This window comes from Acomys russatus, chromosome 13 (genome assembly GCF_903995435.1).
Source record: "Acomys russatus chromosome 13, mAcoRus1.1, whole genome shotgun sequence".
NCBI classification, from domain to species: Eukaryota; Metazoa; Chordata; class Mammalia; order Rodentia; family Muridae; genus Acomys; species Acomys russatus.
Window position 1 is genome coordinate 64,865,781 of NC_067149.1, and position 25,319 is coordinate 64,891,099.

General features: G+C 43.0%; 1 protein-coding gene across 1 annotated transcript in view; it reads right to left on the reverse strand.

Annotated features, from left to right (window-relative positions):
* Gys2 (glycogen synthase 2) overlaps positions 1 to 9,828 on the reverse strand; it is a 29,723-nt gene extending 19,895 nt beyond the window's left edge. Inside the window, exons 1-4 of the mRNA XM_051155530.1 lie at positions 9,672 to 9,828; positions 6,524 to 6,705; positions 4,458 to 4,649; positions 2,926 to 3,108 (exon numbers count right to left, since the gene is read on the reverse strand). Coding sequence (XP_051011487.1) covers positions 2,926 to 3,108; positions 4,458 to 4,649; positions 6,524 to 6,705; positions 9,672 to 9,792 — 678 coding nt within the window. The 5' untranslated portion in view covers positions 9,793 to 9,828. The remainder of the gene's footprint in view (positions 1 to 2,925; positions 3,109 to 4,457; positions 4,650 to 6,523; positions 6,706 to 9,671) is intronic.
* Positions 9,829 to 25,319: the final 15,491 nt, after the last annotated feature.

The window sequence follows — 25,319 nt, forward strand, 5'->3', positions numbered from 1 at the left end:
GAAAGCCATCATTCGTGAGTTGTTCTTCCTCAAAGCTGCTGGAAGTTGTAACTCTGTCAAAGGTTAGTGGATATTAAGCCACTTGCTAAAGTATAAAATTGGTATTTTTTAAAAGCACTGTTTGCTTCTTCCAAACTGTCATTTCATCCCCTATAAAATTTCGACATTTATTACACGTTTTCTTATCCCACAGTTTATATGTATAAGGATAATTTTAATCTCCAAAGATTTTACATTTTCCCATAAACAGTGAAGCATAAAAAAAAAAAAAAAAAAAAAAAAAAAAAAAGGCTAGAAAAATAAAGGGGCGTGGCTGGAGAATGGCTCAGCAGGTAAGAGCACTGGCTGCTCTTGCAGAGGACACAGGCTTGATTCCCAGCTCCCACGTGGCAGCTCACCACCATCTGTAACTACATTTCCAGAAGACTAGTGCCCACTTCTGGCCTCGAAGGCACGAGACACACACACATGTTGCACAGGCATACGTGCAGGCAAAACACCTACACACATAAAATAAAATGAAGCTGACAGTAAACTGGACACTGAAAGTCTGGATAGCTACTGTCTGGTTTAACTTGCTGAGAGAAAAGGGCTGTGTGATTTCTCTGTTCTTGGTTATGTACTCCTCCCAAGCTAATTCCAAAGAGTGCATGCTCACTTTAGATGGACGGCATGCTAGGTTCTGGGCTCATCTGTCTTTCTGGCTTGATTTTGGTTTGCTTGTTTGTTTGTTTTTCGAAACAGGGTTTCTCTTTGTAGCCCTGGCTGCCCTAGAACTCATTCTGTAGACCAGGCTGGCCTCCAACTCAGAGATATACACCTGCCTCTGCCTTCCTAGGTGTGCATAACCACTGCCTGGCTCGGTATCATTTTCAATATATTTCTATGAAATATCATAGTGTATGCTAGCTATTTTAGCTAAAAACAAACAAAAAACAAGAACCTAGAAAACACATCTTTAATTAACCTTTAAATACTTGGACTTCTTTCATTTCACTTACTTAGTGTCATTATCTCACAAAGCTTCCTGTGACACTGGCAGTGTCTAAGAGAAAATAAGACAAATTTATAGGCAGCACCATTGCATGTCTTTAACACATGGCTCAGCTCTGTTGTCCACTGTCATATTTAATCCTTATAAAACTCACTCAGGTCTTCTGTCTTCGTTTTATAGGCAGGAAACAGAACCTTCAGAGGGCAGGAAAGTGGCCCAAGGTCACATTTATATTAAATGTCTTATTTGAGGTATATAATTTGATGTTTAAATATTGCCTAAATCTATATCTGGTGTGAGCACTGGATCTCCTGCTGTAAAAAAAAAATGCTTATGGATTTAACTCAAAGCTTGATTTTTGACTTGTTACACACTAGCGCCTGGCAGAACGGTTCATGAGAAAGATGAACTCGATGTGCATATTATACATCTGAACATACTTGAGACAGATAATCATCACTGAAGGCTTAATGACAAAACTGTTACCTTTAATCAAAAGGCTTGTGGTAATCTGTGTTCTATTATGTGTCTGTTCTTAAATAAAAACTACCCACTGCACATGAGTAGTTTTTTTTTTATTGATGGTTAGTCTGTAAGAGCACACAGCACTCTAGAGTGAAGGATTCCATTGTCACGCTAAGACCTACACACTGCCTGGTGCCCATCACAGATTGCTGGCTTGCCCTCATTAGCTGCCTGTTACCATACACTGATTCCTGCTCTTCTCGGGTCTCCTGGCTTTCTAAAATCTCTTGTTGACTTTATTTAAAGCCTGGATCTTAGCATGGGCTGACCTTTTTGTAGGGCAGCTCTCATTAGCATTGCTGTCTGCACAGCAAGAGGCTTTCAAAGAGAGCCTCCCAGCATTCCAAATGTGTTCAAGACAAGGGCACAAACTTCCCTGGCTACTGATTATTTATTCAAGAATGTGCATCTGTGGACTCACACATTCTGAGTCATAGGATCCCAGAACTTTTCATTCTGGGAATGTGTTTCAAAGCTCAAATTTTCAGCTTCCTAATTTTTTTTCTAATAGTGAAACCAAATCTTTAAGCCCTAAACTGACTAGATAAGCAAAAGAGGTATCAAAAATGCATTTTAAAATTTATCGCAGCCATATGCATGCTTTTAATAATCTTGCTGATTTTGCAATGTAAAAGATGCTTTGGGGCTGGAGATGCAGCCCAACAGTTCAAGGCACAGGTGCTGCTCTTACAGAGTACCTGAGTTCAATTCCCAGCACTCACTTGAACAGCTCACAGCAACTTATACCTCCAGCTCCAGGCAGTTTGAGTCCGTCTTTTGGCCTCCAAGGGCACTTGCACATATGTGGCATACACTCACACAGACACATAAATAAAATTAAAATGTAAAAGATACTTTTATTATGATAGCTTAAAACACTGAATTATCTGGGATCACAGAACTGGGCAATCTGTGCAGCGAGCAAACCTAAGTCACGAGGGGCTGACCTCCAGCTCCAGTGCCATCTACCCATGTGGCCCTGTAAGGACATCACCAAGGCACTGCAGAACCACAGACAGGAGCTGAGGCATTTGCCGTGAGTGTTTTCCAAGAAATAACTCCCATGAAAGAACGAGGAGATAAGGCTGCCAATCATCAGCCTGTGAATTCAGGGAGGAACAGGAGCCTATGCCTGGCCATACACTGTCTCTCTCCTACCATGGCCAGAAGTGGAGCAGAACTGGGGCCTCTGAGCCTCTACACTTCACTGCACTTTGAAGTTAAGCTCTCCCTACCCCTATCACCCAGGGGAAGTGGCTCCATGAATTCCAATTAGTGAAAAGGGCACCACTGCCATGTGGTTGTTAGCTGAAATGTAGAGATCAATATCTTTCATCTTTGGGCTTCAGTGAGCTGAAAGAAAGGGGCTGCGGAGGGGGTGGGGGTGGGGGGCGGTGGTGTTTTACCTTGTCAAGCTGGTTGTAGAAGTCAATATTTGCTGCACAGAGATACCGCCCAAGTAGTGTGGCATGGGTTGTAAATATTGTGGCGATGGGGAGTTTCCTGGCACGAGAAAGGATCAGCCCAGTTCCAGCCTGCCATTCATGGAATTGGGCAATGATGTGTTTACCGTCTGCATGGTCTGTCACCTGCATCCAAAGCAAAGTGATTGGTGACGCCTGATCCTGACCCTTGCCCACAGCAGAAGTACAGATGTGGTGTGTGTAAGTCTTATCCCTCCTAAAGGGGTATGGACATGGAGCAAACTTAGTGAGAGAAAGTTGGGTTCACTGGACTGTGGGTCAAGTCTGTGTGATTTGAAATTTAAACCTCCCTTTTAGTAATGGGTCACATTTATTTTTGTATCCACAAAATAAATATACATATTGTTAATACATAATAAATATCAGTTATACTATTAATAACTTGAATAAGCATGCAGTCAATAGTAATATCCCCTGAGTAAATGACTCAATAACAGAAGTATTGCTTTTGAAGAAATCAAGGGAGTCTACCCATGAATCTACCCAAGTGAGCTTTCGTCAAAAACAACCCCTCCAACACACACAAATACACTCTAACACCAAACTTGTGCACACCACACACACACCACTTGGTGGCTGGTCTCCAACTTGGGGCCATGTCTCAGGCAGGAAGACTATAGAGTTAGAGTTGGTGGCGCTTACTGGTGCCATAGGACTGTATATCAGTCATTACGACAGACTTTTTCCAAAGCACCAGCCTGTGCTTTCCTCTACAACCACCAAGAAGCTGCCTGCCCACCTTCTCCAGTCAGCTCTTGGTAGGTACTGCACAGGACTTCATTAGATGGATTTATTAATGACAGCACTGTCTCAGTGCTATGTCCTTAGCTCCCCTCCTCACTAGGGCTCTAATTTCTTCAGATCTGACTTCCAGCTTAGGTGGAACCATCTAGAAATGAGGAGAGGCATGCAAGAAGATCCTACTACTGTGCTTTGAGGAGTTAAGAGGATAGAAGCTGGCCTATTTAAGAAACTGGCTTCTGGTTCTCTTACTCTGTGTACCTCTGGGCTAATGTGCTACAAAGGACTCCACTTCAGCCCTTAGTGAACAATGGGAACATCAAGAAGTCATTGTACATGCACCTGCACTCATACCCAGACACAATGGAATGGTTCAAGGCTTTCTTGCTGTCTAGAATTTATATATACTTGGCATGATGTATACCTCTTCTACACACGTTTTTATATCATCTGTATAAGCAGGCAATATAGCTGGGTGTTTTATACACAGGATTCCAATTGAAATATTACGCATAATAAATAGTAATAAGCACTGCTACTCTGTTTCAAAGATTTGCACATAGTTTAGGAGTGGAAACTATTTCCTCGAAATCCTTTTTAAAAGGCATTATGATAGTCAATAAAAGCATTATCTCCAAATTATTGGGTCATTGCTGGATCCTCCTCCTGCGGTGATTTGCCCCTCTGTTCTGTCTTTACAACACAAACTGTACCTCTTTCAAGAACCAGGCGGTTAAAGACCCAAAGATGAGCATGTCGTTGGCTTCTCGGTCGTGGTGAGGAATGCCAACACCACATGCTTCCCAGAAGTCACCCTTCCACCTGTCCAGGTTCCAAGCTGAAGAGCTTATGTCAAAAAGCACCACATAGGGACTCCCTTCTATCAGCCATCTTCCAAAATGCACCTGACATAGAAAGAAAACATAGCCATCGTCGTATTGAGTACAGCACAGGAGCAGAATGCGTTTTGGGGCTTAGAAGGTATAAACATGGCTTGGGGTTATGACTTGCACGTGAAATGTACTTACCCTGCAGGCTCACTTGTTCTGACAGTTGGCCCCCAGCCATGGTGCTGTTCAGGAAGGCTGTGGAACCTTTAGGAGGAGGATCCTCGATGGAGGAAGGCCTTGGATTTTTATAGCCAGGGTCCACTTCCTGTCTACACTGTGCTTTCTGGGTGCAGATGCAATGTGACCAGCCAGCCTCCTGCCCCTGCTCCCATGACTATCCTGCCAGCTGCCAAGTCTTCCCTTCTCTAGAGCCCTCTTCAACTGCAAACCGTTTCTCTCGTTCTTTTGTCAGAATATTTTACCACAGCCATAAGAGCGAAAACAATGGCAGACCAAGTGTTACTGTACCAACGTGAATGAAATGTTTCCCTAAAGACAAAGGCTCATGTGTTGAAAGCCTTTGGAAGTTGGTGTTAACTATGGGGTTTTCAGTATATTAATATGACCGGACCATCTATACATAGTGATCCTTTGGACACCCTTTATTTCTGTCTCTTGTCTTATTGGTCTAGCTAGGATTTCTAGTGCTAGGTTTCATAAAAATAGTCAAAAATGCATACATTTCTTGTTTTAGATCTTAGAAAACTTTTAGCTTGGGGACCATAAAGGTACTAACTAATTCAATTGATTAATTTATACATGAATTAATTTGAAACTTAGAACGGAGAGCATTTGAAGGATACTTGAGCACTCCCTGTCCTCTCCTGGTGGCTCTTTGCTTGTGTCTGCTGTGAGCTGAGAAGCTTCTAACCTATACTCCCACCAGTCTCATATTCCATCTCACCACATCCCAGAAGCAATGGTGACAGCTAAGCACAGGCTAAAATTGTGAGCCTAAATAGATTAACTCTTCCTGTAAATCATTTCTCGGATACTTGTCACCATGACCCAGAGCGTGATTGACCTGTCAAGCTACACATCAAGGAGTGGCGATGACATCGGATGTTTGAGCATGAAGCTGGAGGGAGCGCCCAGCCGTCTGTGTGCTATCCCCGAGTTCTGCCTTTCGTTGCATAAGGTTATTTGAAAGGCTGGTGTCTGGATCACAGAATTTCTCCTTTTCTGCCCCCTTTACCTTCTTGTGACTCTGCACTTATAGGCACTGCGTGTAATATCACAGCGTGAGAAGCACCTCGTTATGTAACCCAGTCTGGCCTCCAATTTGGGATAGGCATTTGCCACCACATGGCTAGTCTGGGTGTTTCGCCTGCATGTTTATGTGTCTATACCCGGATCCCAAGTTTGTTGGGTCCCCTGGAACTGGCCTGACAGACTTTTCTTCTCTAACTTCCTTTTTGTCAAGGTATTTTTTATCACAGCAACAGATATGTTTATTCTATTTCATACAGTGCTAAGGCTCTAGCCTAGAGCCGCATGGCTTCATGCATGCTAGCCGAGCACTCCAGCGTTGAACTATGCCACAGCCCCTTCACAGCAACAGAAAAGGAAGCAGTATAGAAACACTTTGCATCAAAGTTTGCTCTTAGTCAGTAAACTGCTATTGAATCTTGTCATCAACTCCTATGATTCCAACCACAGTTTGTGGGTGACTTTCTCTACTCTGAATCTTCCTTGGGCCTCCTCACTCACTGTCCTGTTAGGTTCCACAAGGTACCCCAAATGCACTCTGTGTAAGAACAATCATTGTCTTGCTTGTAAATCTTCTTCCCTAGCTTGGCAGATGGTCTTCTCTTAGGAGTGTGCGTGTGTGCAGTCAGCTTTCTGGTAACAGTTCATTGAGAGTTACAGACAGAAGAAGCAGTTTTTACCTGGCAGCCATGCTTGTTCATTGCATCCATGGCTTTTCTGATGGCATCATTGATGGGCTCACATTGTTCCACTTGAGTCTTCATATTATGCTCAAAATACGGACCTATCAGAAAGTAGTTTTCTCCCCATTCATCTGCTGTGGTTTTGGCCTTAGTCTGAATCACAGTATAGATGCCCCCAACTGTAAGGGAGAAAATTTCCATTATTATTCCAGTGGGCAATTCAAGAGATGAATTACTAATACTGTCCTAGTTAAAGTAGCATTTTTACATAACTATGTTTTTAAAGGGCAGGATTTAAGATATTTTGAAAAGTGCAATTCTGGGCCTATTTTAAATCCACTTGAAGTGCATGTGAAAGTGGCAGCTGGCCAAGAACTCTCAAGAAAGGACTGGAGGAAATCAGTGCCAGGCACAGGACAAACAGCCATGGTCTGTTGTTCTAATGGATGAAAATCCCAAAGCTTCGATTTTACCAATGAAGCTCAGAGAGGCAGAGAAAATACCCAGCTGACCTTCCTACTCAGCTCACATCCCAAAGGAAGAAGCCAAAAAGCCAAAAGTCAACGTGTCTTATAGCTCAGCTGATAGTCCAGGAGGAAAAGATCTGCTATCTTACCCAAGAGCCCAGGAAGAAAAGGCCAAGAGCTAAAAAGCAAAAAGCTAAATAGGTCCTCCTTCTCCTCGCTGTCTTAAATACTCTTCTCTCAGAGTCTCTCCTATCTGTTTAGTCCCTGTCAGCTGGTTTCTTGCCCCACCTCTTTACCTAGGGTTAACTTTTTAAAATTCTACATAAAGAAAGCTCTTGAACTAAAAGTTTGTGCTAGGCCTGAGCCACACCACAATCACCTGTTTACAGTAAACAGAAAGTTCTTGGATTAAAGGTGTGTGCTACAGCTGAGCCACACCACAACCACCTAATTACCATAAACAGAAAGTTCTTGGGTTAAAGGTGCATGCTAGGGCTGAGCCACACCAAACAAGAAACAGGTTTTTACAGTTCACAATCTCGGGGTTCACAATGGGATCAAATATCCTGCAACAATGGCCATGTTGTATGTTCTCAGCAGGCACCCCTTTCCACCCTGCTACACCGGGTCTCCAGGGGCTCCAGTTCCAAGAGGTTGGATGCCCTCTTCCAGCCTTTTCTGCACAGGTGCACTTACACACATGCAGGCAAGGCACTCACATACATAAACAAAAGTAATCAAAATGTTTTTAAAAATAAAAAAGACATGTTCTACATGCCAGGGACTGTTCTCGATCTGGATATCAGCATGCATGTCACCAACACGTAAGACCCGTGGGACTGCAATTTTCATAAGTGGTCTCCTCTAATTCCCCATCCAGGTTTGTTCACTGGAGAGAAGAGGAGGAGGAAGAGCCATAATGGTGCCAGGGGCTTTAATTTGCACAAGTCTTCAGGACTAATTCCAGGCGCTAACTCCACCCCAGCTTTCCCATCCAACCCTGTCCTTGAGTTCCTGCCTAACCCTGCAGAGAAAGCCTTTCTTTCCTGGGACACCCTGGGACTCCTGACCTAGAGCTGGCCCTGTTCCCAGGAACCTTGGCTTTATTCAGAAGCTGGAGAGAAGGAACTGGTGACTAAAAGGGGGGCATTTGAAAGAGGTGTGCATGTAACACTCCGCTTCTCTGTGCTAAGGTCACGTCCTCTCTGCTATTTCTTCCTAATACAGATCAAGTAGGATTTGTTCTCTGGGCTGCACTGTAAACAGAAGAGGCCACTGCTAAGCTTTCTTCCCTGCAGTTCCTAAATATGTACCAAAGAACTTTGAACAGTCAGCATAAGCTGCAAACCAGGACAGAGTTCAAGTATTCCCTGCGTATGTGTGCGTGCTCAGGCTCACGTGGTGCACGTGTGGGTACATGCTCCTGTGGGTGCACGTGCGAGAGCATGTGTACATAGACATGGAAGCCAGAGGTTGCCAAGGTCCTGTTGACTTTGCTTCCTGTAACAGGGTCCCTCACTTGCCTGGAGTTTACCAGTTCTGGCTGGACAGTAAATCTCTGGGGACCACCATCTCCACCTCCACAGCCAGCCCTGGGACAAGAGGCATGTATCGCCACGCCCAGCTTTTTCACTTGAGTTCTGGATATGGACCCCAGGTTCTCATGCTTGGAAGACAAGCATTTTACTGACCGAATTACTTCCCCGGCCTCAGCAAATAGAATGCTAACTCTTACGTTATGGTGGCTTTCAACAGGTGCAAGGAAGACACAGAACCCTTACTCAGTCTCATTCCCCATCTTCAAATGGCAAAGGTTGTTTCTTCCATTTACCCACCCACCCCTCTGCCTGGCTTTGCATGAGCTTTGGAAAATTCAGCCTTCAAAACTCATCCACCTGTTCATATCCCCTTGAGAGTTTTAAGCCAGGCTTCTGGCACACTTTTAATCCCAATCTGTGAGTTCCAGACCAACCGTGACTCATTGTGTCAACTCCTTAAAGTGGAAGACACCAATCTACAAGAGTGGATTCTCACATCGTCTTATAAATATCTGTATTATGTATAGGGAAAAATCATTGCGATTGGCCTTAGTCTTCGGTTTTTAAAAAGCAGTTTATGTTTGTTTGTTTGTTTGTGCTTGTTTTTACCAATTTTATTTTCTTCTTTACTTTGTATTTTCTGAATGTGCATTGGAGAAGGTTAATTTCATCATTCTCAGTGCAACACAATTTAAAATCTAATTCCAATCTTACCTTGAATTCCTAGAAGCATTTATTGAAATTTTCATATGATCAGTAATAATACAAAGAGCTAATGTTTTTGATTAGCCCTGACCTCATACGCCTTTTCATCTAATTGAATAATTGCTTAATTGTCTTTTTACTCATGAGGAAAGGGCTTCAGCTAAACTTTTAACTTCCTAGTCTGTCATAACAATAATTTAAAAGTTGAACATAAACATGTATTTTCAGCCACCCACTACTCTTTACAACTCTCTCGGTCTTCACCCCACACATGGTTTGTGTTTTCACTGCCTGTTGAGAAAGAGTTCTATGACCCACAGACGTCTTCAGAGCCAATGCTGCCCGCAGCCATCCACTGTCACTGGGATCACCTATGGCTCCTACCCTGTGTTCCTCCGCGCCTACCGCACAGCCAGTGTTAGGAGTCGCACAAACCTTTGTTGGTCACCTCCCAAGAAACTTCAAAAAGCAGTAAGTCTTCCACGGGGAGTCTTTCAGCTTCCCACACAGGGAGCCCACCGAGGGAAGTCACAGACAGGGAGCGGCCTCTAAGCATTCTTCCTCCACCCGTGTAGCGCCTGCAGGGACCTGGTTCAGCAGTCACAGCAGATGGGCAGGAGCATAAGCTGAGAGCGCTCAGCCTTGGGATCTCTGCACGGCAAACCAGCAAGGTGAGGTCGAGTGAACTCACAGCTGGACAGAGAGTGCCCAGCTCCTTCGCTGCCTTTTAGGGCAGGTCTGGAGAGGGCAATATGTCACAGTTATAATCCACACAGACAGCCAAAAAACAATCGCAAGTGAAACCTGCTGTTCACAGCGGGGCAAGTAGCCAGAGGACAGTCTGAGCACAACAAAGGTCCAGCCCTTTAGCCCTTGTCCTTTAGCCCAAACGCCTACACTGCCTGGCTGCGTGTTTCATCATTTACAGAAACATGAGCAGGAGTTTCCCTCATAACATCTGCAGGCTGCGTGGCAGTGCCCAGAACCTGCCCCAGTGTCTACCTAGCTGCAGCCTTCCCTCCGCCTGTCCTTACCTCGAACTTTATTCCTCCTTACTTTAAATGTACAAACTGAATTGTGGTGAGACGCTAGATCCTGAGTCTCCTTAAATATCGCACAATTTTTTCTTGTACAAAAGCACAAACCACAGCGCCTTTGTGTATCACACATAAAAATGTAATTTTGGTTGATTAATGACTGTCAGCCCCTCTTTTAGTGGCTGAAGTGAGATGAATTTTAGTCACATTTGTAGGTTTTAAATGTCAAGTATTACAGGATTGATAGTATTTGGTAATTCAGTGGTCAGGAAAGTCTTAAAATATGGGAGAAAGTTGAAAAAGAATTTAGGCACTGAACTTTCACCAGGATTACATCACAAGTAAATGCTACATATTGCTTTCCCTGCATTTGTCAGTATGCAACTATGTCTGTGCCAATGTGGTTATTCATACATATAAGCACACATATGCATATACAGACATACAATACACACACACAACACACACACACACACACACACACACACACACACACACCACTTATTTCTAAAAGACAGTTACAAGCATGTTCAATTCCTAACCATGTGCTGTACAGGTTTAACTTGCTATCAGCATGTCAACATTAGTATGCTTTTTTTCTCCTTCAGAAAACTAATACTTGCCCCAAATATTCTTCACATTTGGATTTTAAGAATTGTCAGGCCAGTGAGGTGGTTCCACAGATAAATAGCTGCTGCCCAGCCTGATGACCTGAATTTGGTCCCAGAACCCACATGGTAGGCATAGATCGCCAGCTCGCACAACTTGTCACATAACCTTTCTACTTGCATTGTGGCACATGCACACATGTACATATACACTCACACATGCATGCATGCTCACATGTACACATGTGCACATAATACCACCTACAAAATAAGAATAATAGAAAAAAATTTAAAAATAGAATTTCCAAAATTCTCACAAAACAACTTAATTGTTAATATAGTACAAAAAGTGTTACTAGGTTTTCAGCAATATCATTCAGATCAGCCTCCTGCCTTAACGACACAAGGTGAGTACAGCCATATTTCATTGCGTAGCATAAATAAATCTAGGGAAATGAACTGGAGTATATGTACGTCTTCCAGGATTTAGTGACATTTAAAAATTCCTATCCTTACCCATGAACGTACATACTATTACATAATTTATTTGCTTGTTTGAAGTTCTACAAAAAGGCTTGTGTGGATAACTAAAAATCAGGTACAAGGCTGGTGAGCTGGCTCGGAGGGAGGGGCTATCGCAGTAAGCCTGGTGAGGTGAGTGTGGTGCATAGAATTTATGAAAAAGTGGGAAGGGAGAACTGAATGCACGAAGTCTCCTCTGACCTTCACATGTATGCTGTGACTTCATGCCCATGTTCTGCTACACATGTGCACACACACACATACACACACACACGCACATATACATGCCCACACAGACACACACATATGCACGTGCACACACACTAATAATAATAATTTTTAAGAAAATCAAATACTACAATATTATAGATATGTTCCACATGCTCAACATGGCTGTCTCTTTGAAGAAATTATCTGTGTTTATTAACTTAACTCCTAAGGGTTCTGCAAACACAAGTCCCAATAAAACTGAACAGAAGGTCATGTTGGCAAGGAGTGAGAAAGTGGTGACAGGGAGGAGGCAGAGCCAGGTTGCCTTTCATCAACCTGGAGGCTGGCTCTTCTAGCACTGAATGAACTTCAGCGAGCTAATTCTCACTGTGACCAGCTAAGGGCAAGTGCTCAGTTGCCAGTGGGGTCAAGTCCAATCAGCCACTTCTCAGTTATGTGAACTTCTGCCGCTGTTTTCTAAGTTGAGTTCCTATCCAACTAATGCAGAATAATTTCCATAGATGTCGGAGTGTTCAATATAGGAATAAAGTTGCAGAAAGAAGTTAAGGAATGGGGCTGGAGAGATGACTCAGTGGTTACGAGCGCCACCTGCTCTTCCAGAGGTCCTGAGTTCAATTCCCAGCAACCACATGGTGGCTCACAACCACTTATAATGTAATCTGATACTCTCTTCTGCAGATAAAGCACTCATATGCAATAAATAAAAAAAATAAATCTTTAAAAAAAAGAAGTTAAGGAATTGTCAGCCTTGGTGACAGGGTGTCTATAAGGATCTAATCAAACCTTCCCCTAAGGGCAGTGGTTACCATGGCTCCATTGGAGGGTGATAAAGTGAGAGGAAACTTTCTTTTAAAAATTATTTTGAATATAATATTATGAATATTTAATTACATAACAAACTTGAAGAGGTGACATTAGATGAATAAATATATTGAAGGCACACCATATAAATAGTCAGAATATAAAATAGAGTGAACAGTAAGACTGACTCAAGTCTGTAAACATGCATGTGTATGTATATGAACAGGAGATAAATAAACAGGCTGGGAGGCTCTGTGCTAAAACTCAACAATGATTGTCTCTAAGCCGTAGTGGTTATATCTAATATACATGGCTTTTTGGCTTGTGCTCAGCAAATTATATACGTAATATATAATGGGAACCAAAGCACCTCTCCAACCCTATTTTGATTACATTTTAAAACATTTCATAGCTCCCCTTTTACTTTCTCATATCAACTTCTAACATGGTCAAGGACGTCTCCTAATGATGCCTCCGAGGCACATGTGACCAGCTCTATTTACTGTTATTCTCAATGTGAGGAAAGCTTTTGCCAAACCTTTGTTTTGTGGTGGTGAATATCATTTTCAAATTTGTTACTTAGGTCAAAAGACATGAAATCCATGGAACTGTATGAAGCATCAGTTCCGATATATTTTCACCAGTCCATGCCATTGATATGAAGTCTCATCTTTTAGATGCACAGAATGGCAGCAATATGAGGAGAGAGAGAGAGAGAAAGAGAGAGAGAGAGAGAGAGAGAGAGAGAGAGAGAGAGAGAGAGAAAAGAAGAAGAAGAAGAAGAAGAAGAAGAAGAAGAAGAAGAAGAAAGAAGAAGGAGGAGGAAAAGGAGAAGGAGGGAGGGAGGGAGAGAGAGATGGAGGGAGGAAAGAAGAAGATTTGCATCAAGTTTTCCCCACAACATCTGAAGTTTACATGAAAAATACAAAGTGATGAGCTGGCAGATGAGGAGAACTGTTTGTATAAAGATGGAAGAAGAAGGATGCTCGAAGGGTGCTGAGCTCCAGTTTCACAGCTGTGTAAGCACTTTGTCATTTGGAGCAGAGGCAAGAGGATGTCTTGAGCATAAAGAAACTGTATTTGATTCTGTGTTAGCTAGGCCAGCAGAGGTCACCAGCTACACTTAGGAAAGCATCATTGGCTGAGACATGTTGGGATCTTTTGGTCCATCTTTAGGGCTTCAGAGGCTCGATTGGCTCCACTTGTGTGTCCAGCATGATTCAGGACTTTCCTATGGAGGACCTATTATGTTCACTATTCTAGTGGTCCAGGGTATTTTCTGGTTTTGTTTGTTTGTTTGAGACAGAATCTCTCTACATAGTCTTGGCTGTCCTAAAACTTACTATGTAGACCAGACTGGCCTTCAACTCCAGAGATCCATCTGCCTCTGCCAACATGCCCAGTGGCCCAGGATATTTTCACTGATGACTTTACTCTTGCGATGCATAAATTAAGTCATATAGGGTCAGGTACAACTAAGTTCTGAGGAAGACTATAAAATGGTAAGTAGTAACACCAGACGGAAAAGGGGGATCTGTGGAAGCCAGGAACTAATGTCAGAACAAGAATGTTATGAGCACCTGAAGATCGGAGAGAAGTAGTTGCAAAGGCTTCCATTCTCACAGAGACAGGAGGAAACCCAGCAAGTCTAGAACTCACTATACTGAAAGTCAAGGGAGGTGAGAGGAAAAGACCATAGAAAGACTATAGAGAGGCGGGCGTGGTGGCGAATGCCTTTAATCCCAGCACTCGGGAGGCAGAGGCAGGCACATCGCTGAGTTCGAGGCCAGCCTGAGATACAAAGTGAGTCCAGGACAGCCAAGGCTACACAGAGAAACCCTGTCTCGAAAAACCAAAAAACAAAAAGAAAGAAAGAAAGAAAAAAAAAAAAAAAAGACTATAGAAAGACTGAGAGTGTCGGCTTTATCCAAGTCATAGTAGGATGACACCAGAAGCCTTTAACAAGAGAATTTTCTCCACAGAAAATGTAGTATTGATAAGGATAAGACAGGATGGCTGCAAGTAGAGGATACAAAGCCTACACTTCTCTCTCTCTCTCTCTCTCTCTCTCTCTCTCTCTCTCTTTTTTTTTTTTTTTTTTTTTTGGTTTTTCGAGACAGGGTTTCTCTGTGTAGCCTTGGCCATCCTGGACTCACTTTGTAGACCAGGCTGGCCTTGAACTCACAGCAATCTGCCTGCCTCTGCCTCCCGAGTGCTGGGATTAAAGGCGTGTGCCACCACGCCCGGCTTCTCTCTCTTTTTTTTTAAAGACATACTTATTTATTAATTTTTCATAAAGTATTACGCCTGCATGTGTGCCTGCACACCAGAAAAAGGCACCAGATCTCATTATAGATGGTTGTGATCCACCATGTGGTTGCTGAGAACTGAACTCAGGACCTCTGGAAGAGCAGACGATGCTCTTAACCTCTGAGCCATCTCTCCAGCCCCTAAAGCCTACATTTCAGGAACAAATTCTAGAATGTAAAATATTGTCTTTTCTAAGGGTCACACAATCTCCATGTTTTAAAAACTGAAATTAAAGTGAGTTATTTAGCATTTGGGTCTTAAGAACTGGTTTTCCCACGTGGCATCATTGTACATTTGAGTTCCATGTTGTCATCTGTTCGGCATATGCCCTTTATAACACATATGCTGGTGTTTCATGCTCTCTGACATTGCTATCCACCAACTGCCATGGCTATTTTGATGGGCAGGGCTTGGAATTTATCCCTGAGCCTTCTTGTCCCTGGATTCAGTTTAGCAGGGATTCAAATGTCTTCTGGATATGGGTAATATTAAAGTTGCTTTATGCTGATCTACTTTATCGAAAAGCTGGCTCTGGAGTTGGGTTATGATTCTCCCTTTTCTAGACTCGAGCAAGCTTATTTAAGCTTCTGCTATGTCTCGTGTCAGGCAAGCCACCAGACTCTGTGACAGGGAAAAGAGAACAGAGCAAAACAGCAAAAGAAACTGGACTCCTGTTTAACTGTCTTGGCCATGCTGAGATATCAACTTTACCTCAAGATCTGCATAGCTATTATGGGAACTTTTGGTACCTTAAGATTTGTAAGCTTATTGAGTATGGTTAAAAATCTGTGACAAAAAAAGTTATCTTAAAACTTGTAACATAGGGGGTTGATGGTTGAAAAAAATCTATTCACAGGTAATCTTAAAGGAACCATGTGTTGTCATGCCATCTTGATATATAAACAGCATGTGGCTTCCTGCCATATTTGCTTCTGTTCCCCATCAGGATGGAGGCAGCCATGTGGCTAGCAGTCATTTTTGCTAGGTTTGGAGAAGGCAGATATTGTTGAGGTCCAGAGGAAGCCGCACAAACAACTCAGACACCCATCTCAGTTAGATGTGGATGGTTTATTGAGCGCAACACCCCGAGAATGATCATGGTCAGGGACACAGTGGACTTTGGAGCCAAACTGTGACATTACATGTTTTTCAGAGTTATCTTATAAAGGCCAAAACTGCCATTAGCTCTCATTGGGGGCCAGAGGCAGTGGAACAGGGTAATCATCTCTGACTCAAGTTATTTTTGATAACTAGATAAAACGGTTCTAGCTGACCTTTAATTTGATTGGTCCCAAGTGGAGTTTATAGTTAGGGCCCAGCTGTGCTTGTAGTTGGTGAGTTTCTACAAGTAGCAAAGCTACAGAGTATGCTGAGCATAAACAAAAAAATCTATGTGCACAGAGAGCATTTGTCTGTATCAACAACAAGCTGAGATGATGTGGCTGGTAGGGTTGAACTAGAAGTGGCTATAATTACGCACCCCAAAGGAGCAGGCCTCAACAGATGTCATGTGACAAAAACTGGTCTCCAAGATATTTTGGATTAGGAAGGATTTTTGTATGATAATTTCTGTTCTGAAGCCAAAAATGACATAAACAAGGTTTATGAAAACTAGGGCTTAAAAACTGCCCCATGTTAGCTGAAGACATGGCTCAGGGTTATGAACATGCCTTCTATAGCAGAGAATCCAACAACCCGAGTTCGGTTCCCCGGGTCCCCTATGGCTAATCACAAGGATCTCAAAGCCAGGATTCAGTGCATGCAAACTTTCAGAAATTAAGGGGGAAAAAACTAATGGACAGAAATGGAAAAACAGCAAAAACTGCCCCATGCCATGCTGCCTCTGGGGCTCTGCCCAAGCTGTGCACACTGTTAGTTTGACTGCTCTACTCTACCTGGCCATAATAAGGGTCAATCCCCAAATTCCCCCACTCCAGAAAAAATCTCTCAAATCTGAGTCTGGCAGCCAAAGGAAGGCTGACAGTGCTCTGTGTGGCACCTGAAGATTAAATGCCACCCCATATGGTAGCTGAAGACTGACCACTGCCCCCAGTGAAGCCATGGAGACCACGGAAACCTGATACAGATTACAAACAGTGCTAATGCTAATATATTTAAAACTTCTAACTTTTTGTAAATTAAAAACTCATGTAAGCTTCAAAGAATCAAGGGAGTCATGTGACTTGGATCTACCTCCCACAGGTCACATGGGCTCCATATAAGCACAGTTCAAGTCTCCCCACCTGCCTATTCCTCTCTCTTTCTCTATTTCCTGGTCTTGGGGCTCCTCCCTCCCCCAACTAACAGGACTTTGGCCGTGAAAGTTCCTAATGTAAACATTTCCTTTAAGTTTCTAAACTTTAAATTCTGTCTCTAGTGTTGGGGGATGGTCTGGTGTGTTTTGATGCTAATTACTGCTTGCTGTCTCTGTGACCCACCGTTTGCTTAATAAAAAACCATTCTACCTGGCCAGGGCAAAGGAGATAGGTGGGGCTAGGATAGGGAGGAATTCTGGGAAGAAAATGACTACCGCGAGGAGGAAGGAGAAAGACCTGAAGAAAAAAAAGAAGGCCACCATGGGTTAGATGGAAGAAAAACACATACCGGCGTGGATGGGGAATTCGGCCCAGATAAAGAACATTGACAAGTATTTGAGATTACGGATGAAAAGTAGCTTGATAGAAATTGGTTAAAACAGATGACATGGGATCCCTGCCCCCACTATGGGAAGTAGTTTTGAGAGAGAGAATTTTTAATTAACTCTCTAACTCATAAGCCCAAATAGTTGAGATGCAGGTCAGCAGGTTTGCTAGCCCAAGGCCCCAGATGATAAGTCACAAAGAATGCAGAGCTAGGAAACAAAGACCTATTGAGTGTTCCAGGGACCTGCTGGCCATAAAAGATAGGGAGGGTACACAAGGACAAATTCCTGAGAGAAACAGGTACCGGACATGATCGAGTGAGTAATGAGCCAAGATCCCTCATCCAATCTTATGGTGTTTGCTTAATCCTTTTTGAGGCCCACACACAATGTTCCACGTTTGAGTTTAACCAGATGTGTTGTTAGCTCAGATAAACATCTACCCTCAGGTTCCGAAGAAACAGGAACTGAGGATTGCTCCCGTGTGACTAAGTCCGACCTTACCCCAGATCTGCCTACGCAATTTGCTGATGTTCAAATGTTTGAAACAACCAATCGTGTGTGGCCGCGCCAAAACTTTCCACTCCCTCTGACCTTTGTCCATATAAACCCCAAACCCCTGGGCTTCGGGGTCGACCCCTCTGTCTCCTGCGTGAGATATGTGTCGACCCGGAGCTCTGCCAATAAACTACCTCGTGCGTTTACAGCAAGACGGTCGTTTGTGTGTCTTTGGGTGTGCGCCATCCCGAGGCTTGAGTGAGGGTCTCCCTTCGGGGGTCTTTCAGTTTCATTCTTGTCTGAATGCAACTGCTATCTATGCAGAGCCAGAGGGCTCTTCCTGCTCTGCCTACAGTGCCCACAATCTACTAACACCACCAGACATCTCTAGGGCACCCAGATGTGCTCAGCAATGTATGGACCAGTGTTTGTTCCTCACAGCAATCCTAGATGACAACCCCAAGGCAAAGGGGTCGCTGTGATAAAACACCCTGACAAGAAGAAACCAAGGTTAGTCTTGTCTGTCTGTTTGTTTTGCTTCGTTCACAGTTCCAGGTTTCAGTTCATCACTCCAGAAAGTCACAGTAGACCTTGAGACAACTGGCCACATCCCATCCACAGCGAAGAACACATAGAAATCGACGGATATAGGCTCGTTGCTTGCTGTGTTCTGCTCTGTCTTCCCACACTCACACGGCTCAGGACTTCCTGCATAGGGAATAGTGCCACCCAGAGTAGGAAAAGTGCTCACATTAAGTAACCTACATACAGGCTAACACCTCTGGTCAAGTTGATAATTAGAGATACTGATCACAGATGGAGTCAAAGTCACAGGGTTGGAGCTTGCCTTACCCCAGGAAATCCAACTTCAGAATCTGCACTTTAGCTCTCTGCGGCCTGACCACTGCTTGTGCCACTTTAAAGTTCTTGTCAATTTAGTTTCATAGAAGTCTCCAGAACTGCTTGCTTCTGTACTTTCCTGCCACTACCGCCCTAGTCTAAGCCTCAATCAGTGATGTGCTGCTGGACTCTGGCAACAGTTTCCATAGGCCTACTCATCCGCTTGACCACTAAATTGTTCTGTGAAAAATATAGATCCAAACAGGTCCCACTCAGATCCAAAATGCTAGTTGCCACTGGGTCTTCACTTACAAGTTCTTATGGTCTTATGTTGTACATCTATGGCTGCTCCCCTGGCCCCTCCCCCACCCCATCCGCCCCCTCTCTCTCCACTATGGCTCTTCTTGTTTCTAGAATAGCTCAGGCTTCTTGTCAGCTCACAGCCCATGCACATGAGGCCCATCTTGCCTTGGTTGATCTCCTGTTCTGTTACCTTTGGGCCCACTCTCATCTCAGAAGAAAGCCTTTTGTGGCTCCCAAATCAAGCACTTGACCTCTCCCCCAAATCTCATTGTCTCTCATAATTATTTCTGTTCTTACTTACCTCGTTGCATGGTCTGTAATGGTCGCTGTTTGTAACTTACCTCACTGTGTTTCTTTCCCACGGGGCTTCCCATGGGGCTTCCCACGGGGCTTCCCTGTCACCTGACTCATGTAAGCACTTCACGTAGAGAGACCCCAAAACAAGGTTAGGTGCCTTCTGGTCACCAAGCTCCAGTAAAATGTCAACTGCCTCATGTAAAAGATAATAAGGCTTTCTTATAGAGAAAGCACAGAAGATTTGAAAAACATTAAAAGGAGAGGGGAAGAAATGGAAAATGCAGAGACGCAAAGCCAGCTTGGAAGAAGATTGACAACCTTTTGTCAGGCAGGACCAAGAGGCACTTCCAGGGGAGCCCCATTCCTTTTGGACCCAAGTGTTTCTGTCTGAGTCAAGCGTTTTCATCCTCAATTGAGCTTTTAACAATTGCTTCCCAGATAATGAATAGAGAAAGAGAGTATTTGCATTTTTACTTAAAGCTTAAGATTTACTTTAGATAGAAATAATTAAATTCTTATTTAGTAGTTTTAGTCTTTGAGAATCTTAATAAACGAACACTACATCTACATCACTTTCGCTCTCCCCCCAAATTTATTTATTTATTTATTTATAATTAATTAATTAATTTATTTATTTATTGAGACAGAGTTTGTCTGTGTATGAGAGTTTTGTCTGCATGTATTTCTGTGCACCATGTTCATGGAGTGCTCCGGGAGGGACAGAACATATCATCAGATACTCTAGAACTAGCATTACAGACTGAGCGCTTGGAATTGAACCAGAGTCCTCTGCAAAGAGCAACAAGTGCTCTTAACCACTGAGCCATCTCAGTGCCCAATATTTGTGTTTTTATGATGAAACATATTAATATCTTTCTTTCAGAGTTTACTAGGAATACCTTTTTTTTTTTTCTTTAATAAATCCAGTGAGCCTGAGAGTCATAACATTCAACTGCCAGTGTTCCCTACAGATGGTGAAATGCCTTTGTGTGGCTGAACCACCATAGTTTGGCCAAGCAAACCAGTCTCTATAGTAGCTGCCTCAACACGTCCTGCCATCTAGTGCTCAAGTCACCAGGTCGGTATTTCCAGGTTCATTTGCACACCACACGAAGCCATATCCCCTTCCTGCCTGACATTATCCCCTCTGCTGGCAACAGTCTGTGTGTCACACATCCTACACGTGGCAAATCCATCTTTCACCTTCTGAGGCTCAATCAGACGTCACCTCGACCAAGGCTTTCCTCAACTTTAGTCCCAGAGGTTATCCTTGCTGAATCGCCATGCCCCTTCCTGGCATATCCACAACGGCCTTTGTTGTAGCATATTCCACAGCAATATTTGGTGCTGGCCCCAGTGCCAAACCCAATGATGGAACGAGTGTTTTGTTTGCATCCTTGGGGGCGCCCAGTCCACTGGCACAGCGTGTGGATCATAGCACTCAATAGAGTCTGGGGCATGTCTGCTGCTATGGTTCCCTGCTCTCTAACTTTTGTTTAGATTTTGAAACAGCAATTTTCATATTGACAGTAATTCAAAGTCCTTATGTCCCAAGCTGTGTGGCTTCAGACTATGAGCAACAGCAATGGATAGCCTAGCCAGTTCTGTGCTGATTTCTGGCACTCAAAATTCAAGGAGACTTTACAAAGTTAACAGGTATTTTTAAGGGTAGTAAACCATGTGAGCATGTGACAGAGGAGGGTCCATTGGATGCAGCAAGGGGCGGGGGACAGGAGAAGAAACCAATGGAGGCATTGGCTCTAGCCGAGTGAGTATTAGGAGACAATTTATTAGTGTGGCTTCTTGATATATTCATTGCACTTGGATTTTTACGACTATGGATCTTTTCAATGATCCATAAGATGATGAGAAAGACAATTAAAAGCAGAGTAAAACACATTAACATATTAACATGGGTGCTATCATAACTTAATACTCATTATAATACAACTTATCATCAGCATTTACGTCTTTTAAGTTTGTTTATTCGTGTGCACTGCTGTTTTGCCAGCGTGCATCTATGAGCGCTAAGCGCTTGCCTGGAAACCAGAATGTCAGAGCCCCTAGAGCTGAAGGTACAGACAGTAGTGAGCTGCCAGATGCATGCTGGGAATCAAACCCAAGTCCTCTGTAAGAGCAGTAAGTGTTTCTAACCACTGAGCAGTCTCTCTAGCTCCTGCTATATGCTTCTTATTTGTCTGTATGAAATAGGAAACCATTTTAGCTCTATTCTCAATATTCAAAATTGAAATGCAAACAAAGGCAGTGTTTGAAATGAGTCGTGCCATTTACAGTGATTTATAAATATATTATTGAACTTGCACAGCGTCACATGTTAAGGGGACTGGAGTAGTGGCTCAGAGCACTGAGTCCTAGCATCCACATGGCAGCTAACAACCATCTCTAACTCCAGTTCCAGGAGTATCTGGAACCCTCTTCTGGCCTAAGTGGGCACCAGGCACACATGTGGTACACAGACATACATACATAGAAAATAAGCTTAAAACTGTTTAAAAGGTTAACATAAACTGTGTCATCACAGTTTTCATCATCTATGTTATGTAGGACTGACATGTAGGATTAATGTGGGCTTTTAAAAATTAAATTTATTCTATGAGAATTTATGTATGTATTTTATTTTGATCATAGCCCCATCCAATCTTATCTGCCTTCCACCCTCATCAACCCCTCCTCCTTGCAAGCACCCCTCCCACTGGCTTTTAATATCAAAATTCATTTTGTTAACATACAATTAAAACATTTATCAAAATCCTGTGTGTGTCAGTACTCCTCTCCCTTACACTGAGTGTGTATTAATAGTAAAGATAGAAATGGTAATAAATAGACATACTTTTAATGCAGTTTTAAATGTTGAGGAAGCAGCTCATGGTGCCTGTTTGCAAAGCACAGAGCTAGGAGGTGTGAGCTATTTTTAGACATTGTTAAAAATACCCTGCACATTGTTCTTATAAATGCTCCTCCACTGATTAGAATCATTTATGTCGTCAATGGGAATTGAGAGCAACAGCTGCTGGGATGAAGTGGGAGGCTCTCGCCCCAAGCATCCTTCACCTCCCCTAAAGCTAGGGAGCACGCCTGACAACCATGGTGTTTGGAGATGCAGGTAAACAAGGCAAGAGAACCAGGAAAAAGCATCATCATCATAGCCTTTTGTCTGAGGTTTACTCCTTGTTCGGGATAAAAACTCCCTTGGCTAGTTAACCCTTTGAATTCCTTAATGCTTTCTCTATTTCCTGGAAAGATGTTTTTACCCAAATCTAGACTCATTCTGGAATAATGTGCTACTTATGTCTGCTCTTTTCTAATCCTTAGTGATGGGATTTCTGTTTCAAAATAAATTAAATCACTCCAGTCTCCTGGGGATGCAAGACTTTATTCCTTCTTATCAACTAAATACACATATTGGGTTTGACTTGGTAAAGTATTCCTGTTATCAGACAAATTAACAAGGGGTAGGAAAAGAAAGTGATGGTTCATACATCACTATGGAGTTCAAAATATAATTGAGGGCCTGTGAGGTGGCTCAGCATGTAAAGACCCAAGTTCAATCCCCAGGTAACACATGATTAGCTTTCTGCAAGTTGTTCTCTGACCTCCATACATGGACTGTGATGCACACCCCCATAAATAAATAAATGGAAAGAAAAAATTTTATGTATTATTTTCTATTCTTGGAGTGAAAATGGGCTATTAACATGGTTTTAACTTATGAGTAGTTTTTCACATATTTACTATCAATTTTAATGGTTTTTTAATAACCCACCTAGTCACAGTACCTAGATTTTTTAAAACTATTTTGTTTTCAAAATAAAATCATAATTTCTTACATACTTGGTGGTTGGCTCTTCGCTGATACAGGACTTGGCATTTCCCTGTGTCGGCTGCTGTCTCTAGGACACTGTTTCTCCAGGAAGAAACCCGTTTCTCTTATGAAGAGGCACAGACTTTGAACCTTAGAGAAGTCTTTCTAAATTCTGAGGCAATGAAAGGATTTTACAAATTTATATATGTTTAAGTAAAAAGTAAAGCTATTATATATGTGTGTATATATATACACATATATGTGTGTGTGTGTGTGTGTGTGTGTATATATACACACATATATATACATGCTTGTCTGTATACCATGTATGTGCCTAGTGCTAGAGGAAGCCAGAAGAGGGGTGTTGGATCCCCTGGAATTGGAGTTGGACAGACAGTTGTGAGCTGCCATGTGGGTGCTGGAAATCGAATCCAGGTGCTCTGGAGGAGCGGCTGGTATTAATCCCTGAGCCACCTCCAGTCTTTCCAAATATATTTAAAGCCCTCATGCTCAGAGATTGGCCCCTGTGTAGGGTGAGACAGTGATGTACGCTCTGTGCCTTTTCTCGGCCACGCTTTCAGGTTATTTGTCAGCACCTAAATGTGTATGACAAGTTATTGCTTCTCACTTCACAGCATCCGCACTTCAGGACTGCCACAGCACTTGGGACTTGACCACTATTCTGCTCCTATGGTAACAACACATGACTACAGGTTCCCGATTCACATCATTTCAAATGTTACCTAGTCTATATGATTTTTGGTTAGAATTATGCCCATAGAAGTATGGGCAGGGCACATAGTTAGCATGAGCAACAACCTCAATTTAATTCCCCACGTCAACAAAAACTAAGAAAAACTAAGAGGGAAAAAAATCTGACACTATGACCACATGCATCTTTAAATCCGACATCTGGACTATTGTCCTCCTGGTGTATTAAATATGCAAATAGGGCTAAGAGGTGTCATGGAAGGGCACTTGATGTTCTTGCAAAGGTCCTGGGTGTCACTCCCAGCACCCACACCTACCTTTAACTCCAGCTCCAGAGGATCTGACACCTTCTTCCGACCTTCATGAACGTGCACATACCCACGCAACTAAAATAAGTATATCTTTTTTTTTTTAATGGTAGCATTTAAATATAGTGCAGTTTTACATGTTTTGTTTTCCTCAAGTCTTGGACTCACTATTCTGTCCTGTACCTCCAGACAATACTTGGTGAACACTTGATGCTTGGTTCTTTTAATGTTTCATGGCTTCCTATATAACTTGCTCCATTCTGTTTGACATTGAACAATGTTCCAAAGCCAGAGGAGCAGGTTCTGCTTCCTGCTCAGCCCTCAGCCGCTGGCTTCCATGGCAACACTTCTACATTCCTATGTGGGAGCTCCAGCAATAACCAGAATCTCATCCCAATTCCTAACTGGTCCATAACATTCAATCTTGGAAACCAACAGCTTACTGTGAACTCAGCATCCACTTAGAAATGATGACAAAGAACTGGAGCTGAGATTTGGCCTCTCTGCTTATACAAATTCTCTTGACACAAACATATCATTGTTCTGAGAATGTGCTTTGAGAAAATAAATTTAATACCTGTCTTGGTCTTGCTTCCCATAACATGAACACCCTCAGAAAGGTTGGAACAAGAAGAGAAACTTCAACATGTTACAAGGAAAGTAGTGTTTACTGCAGAACACGTGATGTGGTAACGGCTGGAGTTTGGAAGCTGCAGGTCTGGTTTGAATCTTAGCTCTATTGAGGGACTGGCTTGCATCTCTGGGCACCTCTCAGAATAACAAAAGATGCAAATCTTCAGAGCAGTGGTGACCTTGCCCCCTCATCCAGAGTACATTTGGAGATGGCTACAAGAATCTTTAGAGTGAGGCTGGTGGTGGTGGTAGTCTCAGCCCTTAGGGAGGCAGAGGCAGGCAGATATCTGTGAGTTAAAGGCCATCCTGGTCTACAGAGCACATTCCAGGACAGCCAGGACTACATAAAGAAACCGTGTCTCAAAAAAAGCAAAGAAAGAAACTTTAAAGTGCATTGAGAAAAGGTGTCTATGGTCACCTGTCAGGTCTCTCAGCTGATCACCAGGGCTGGTGCCAAGCACGTTACCATCTGCTTTCTACAACCAAGCACCATCTGGCCTGAAGTATTCCTAGTGCCAAG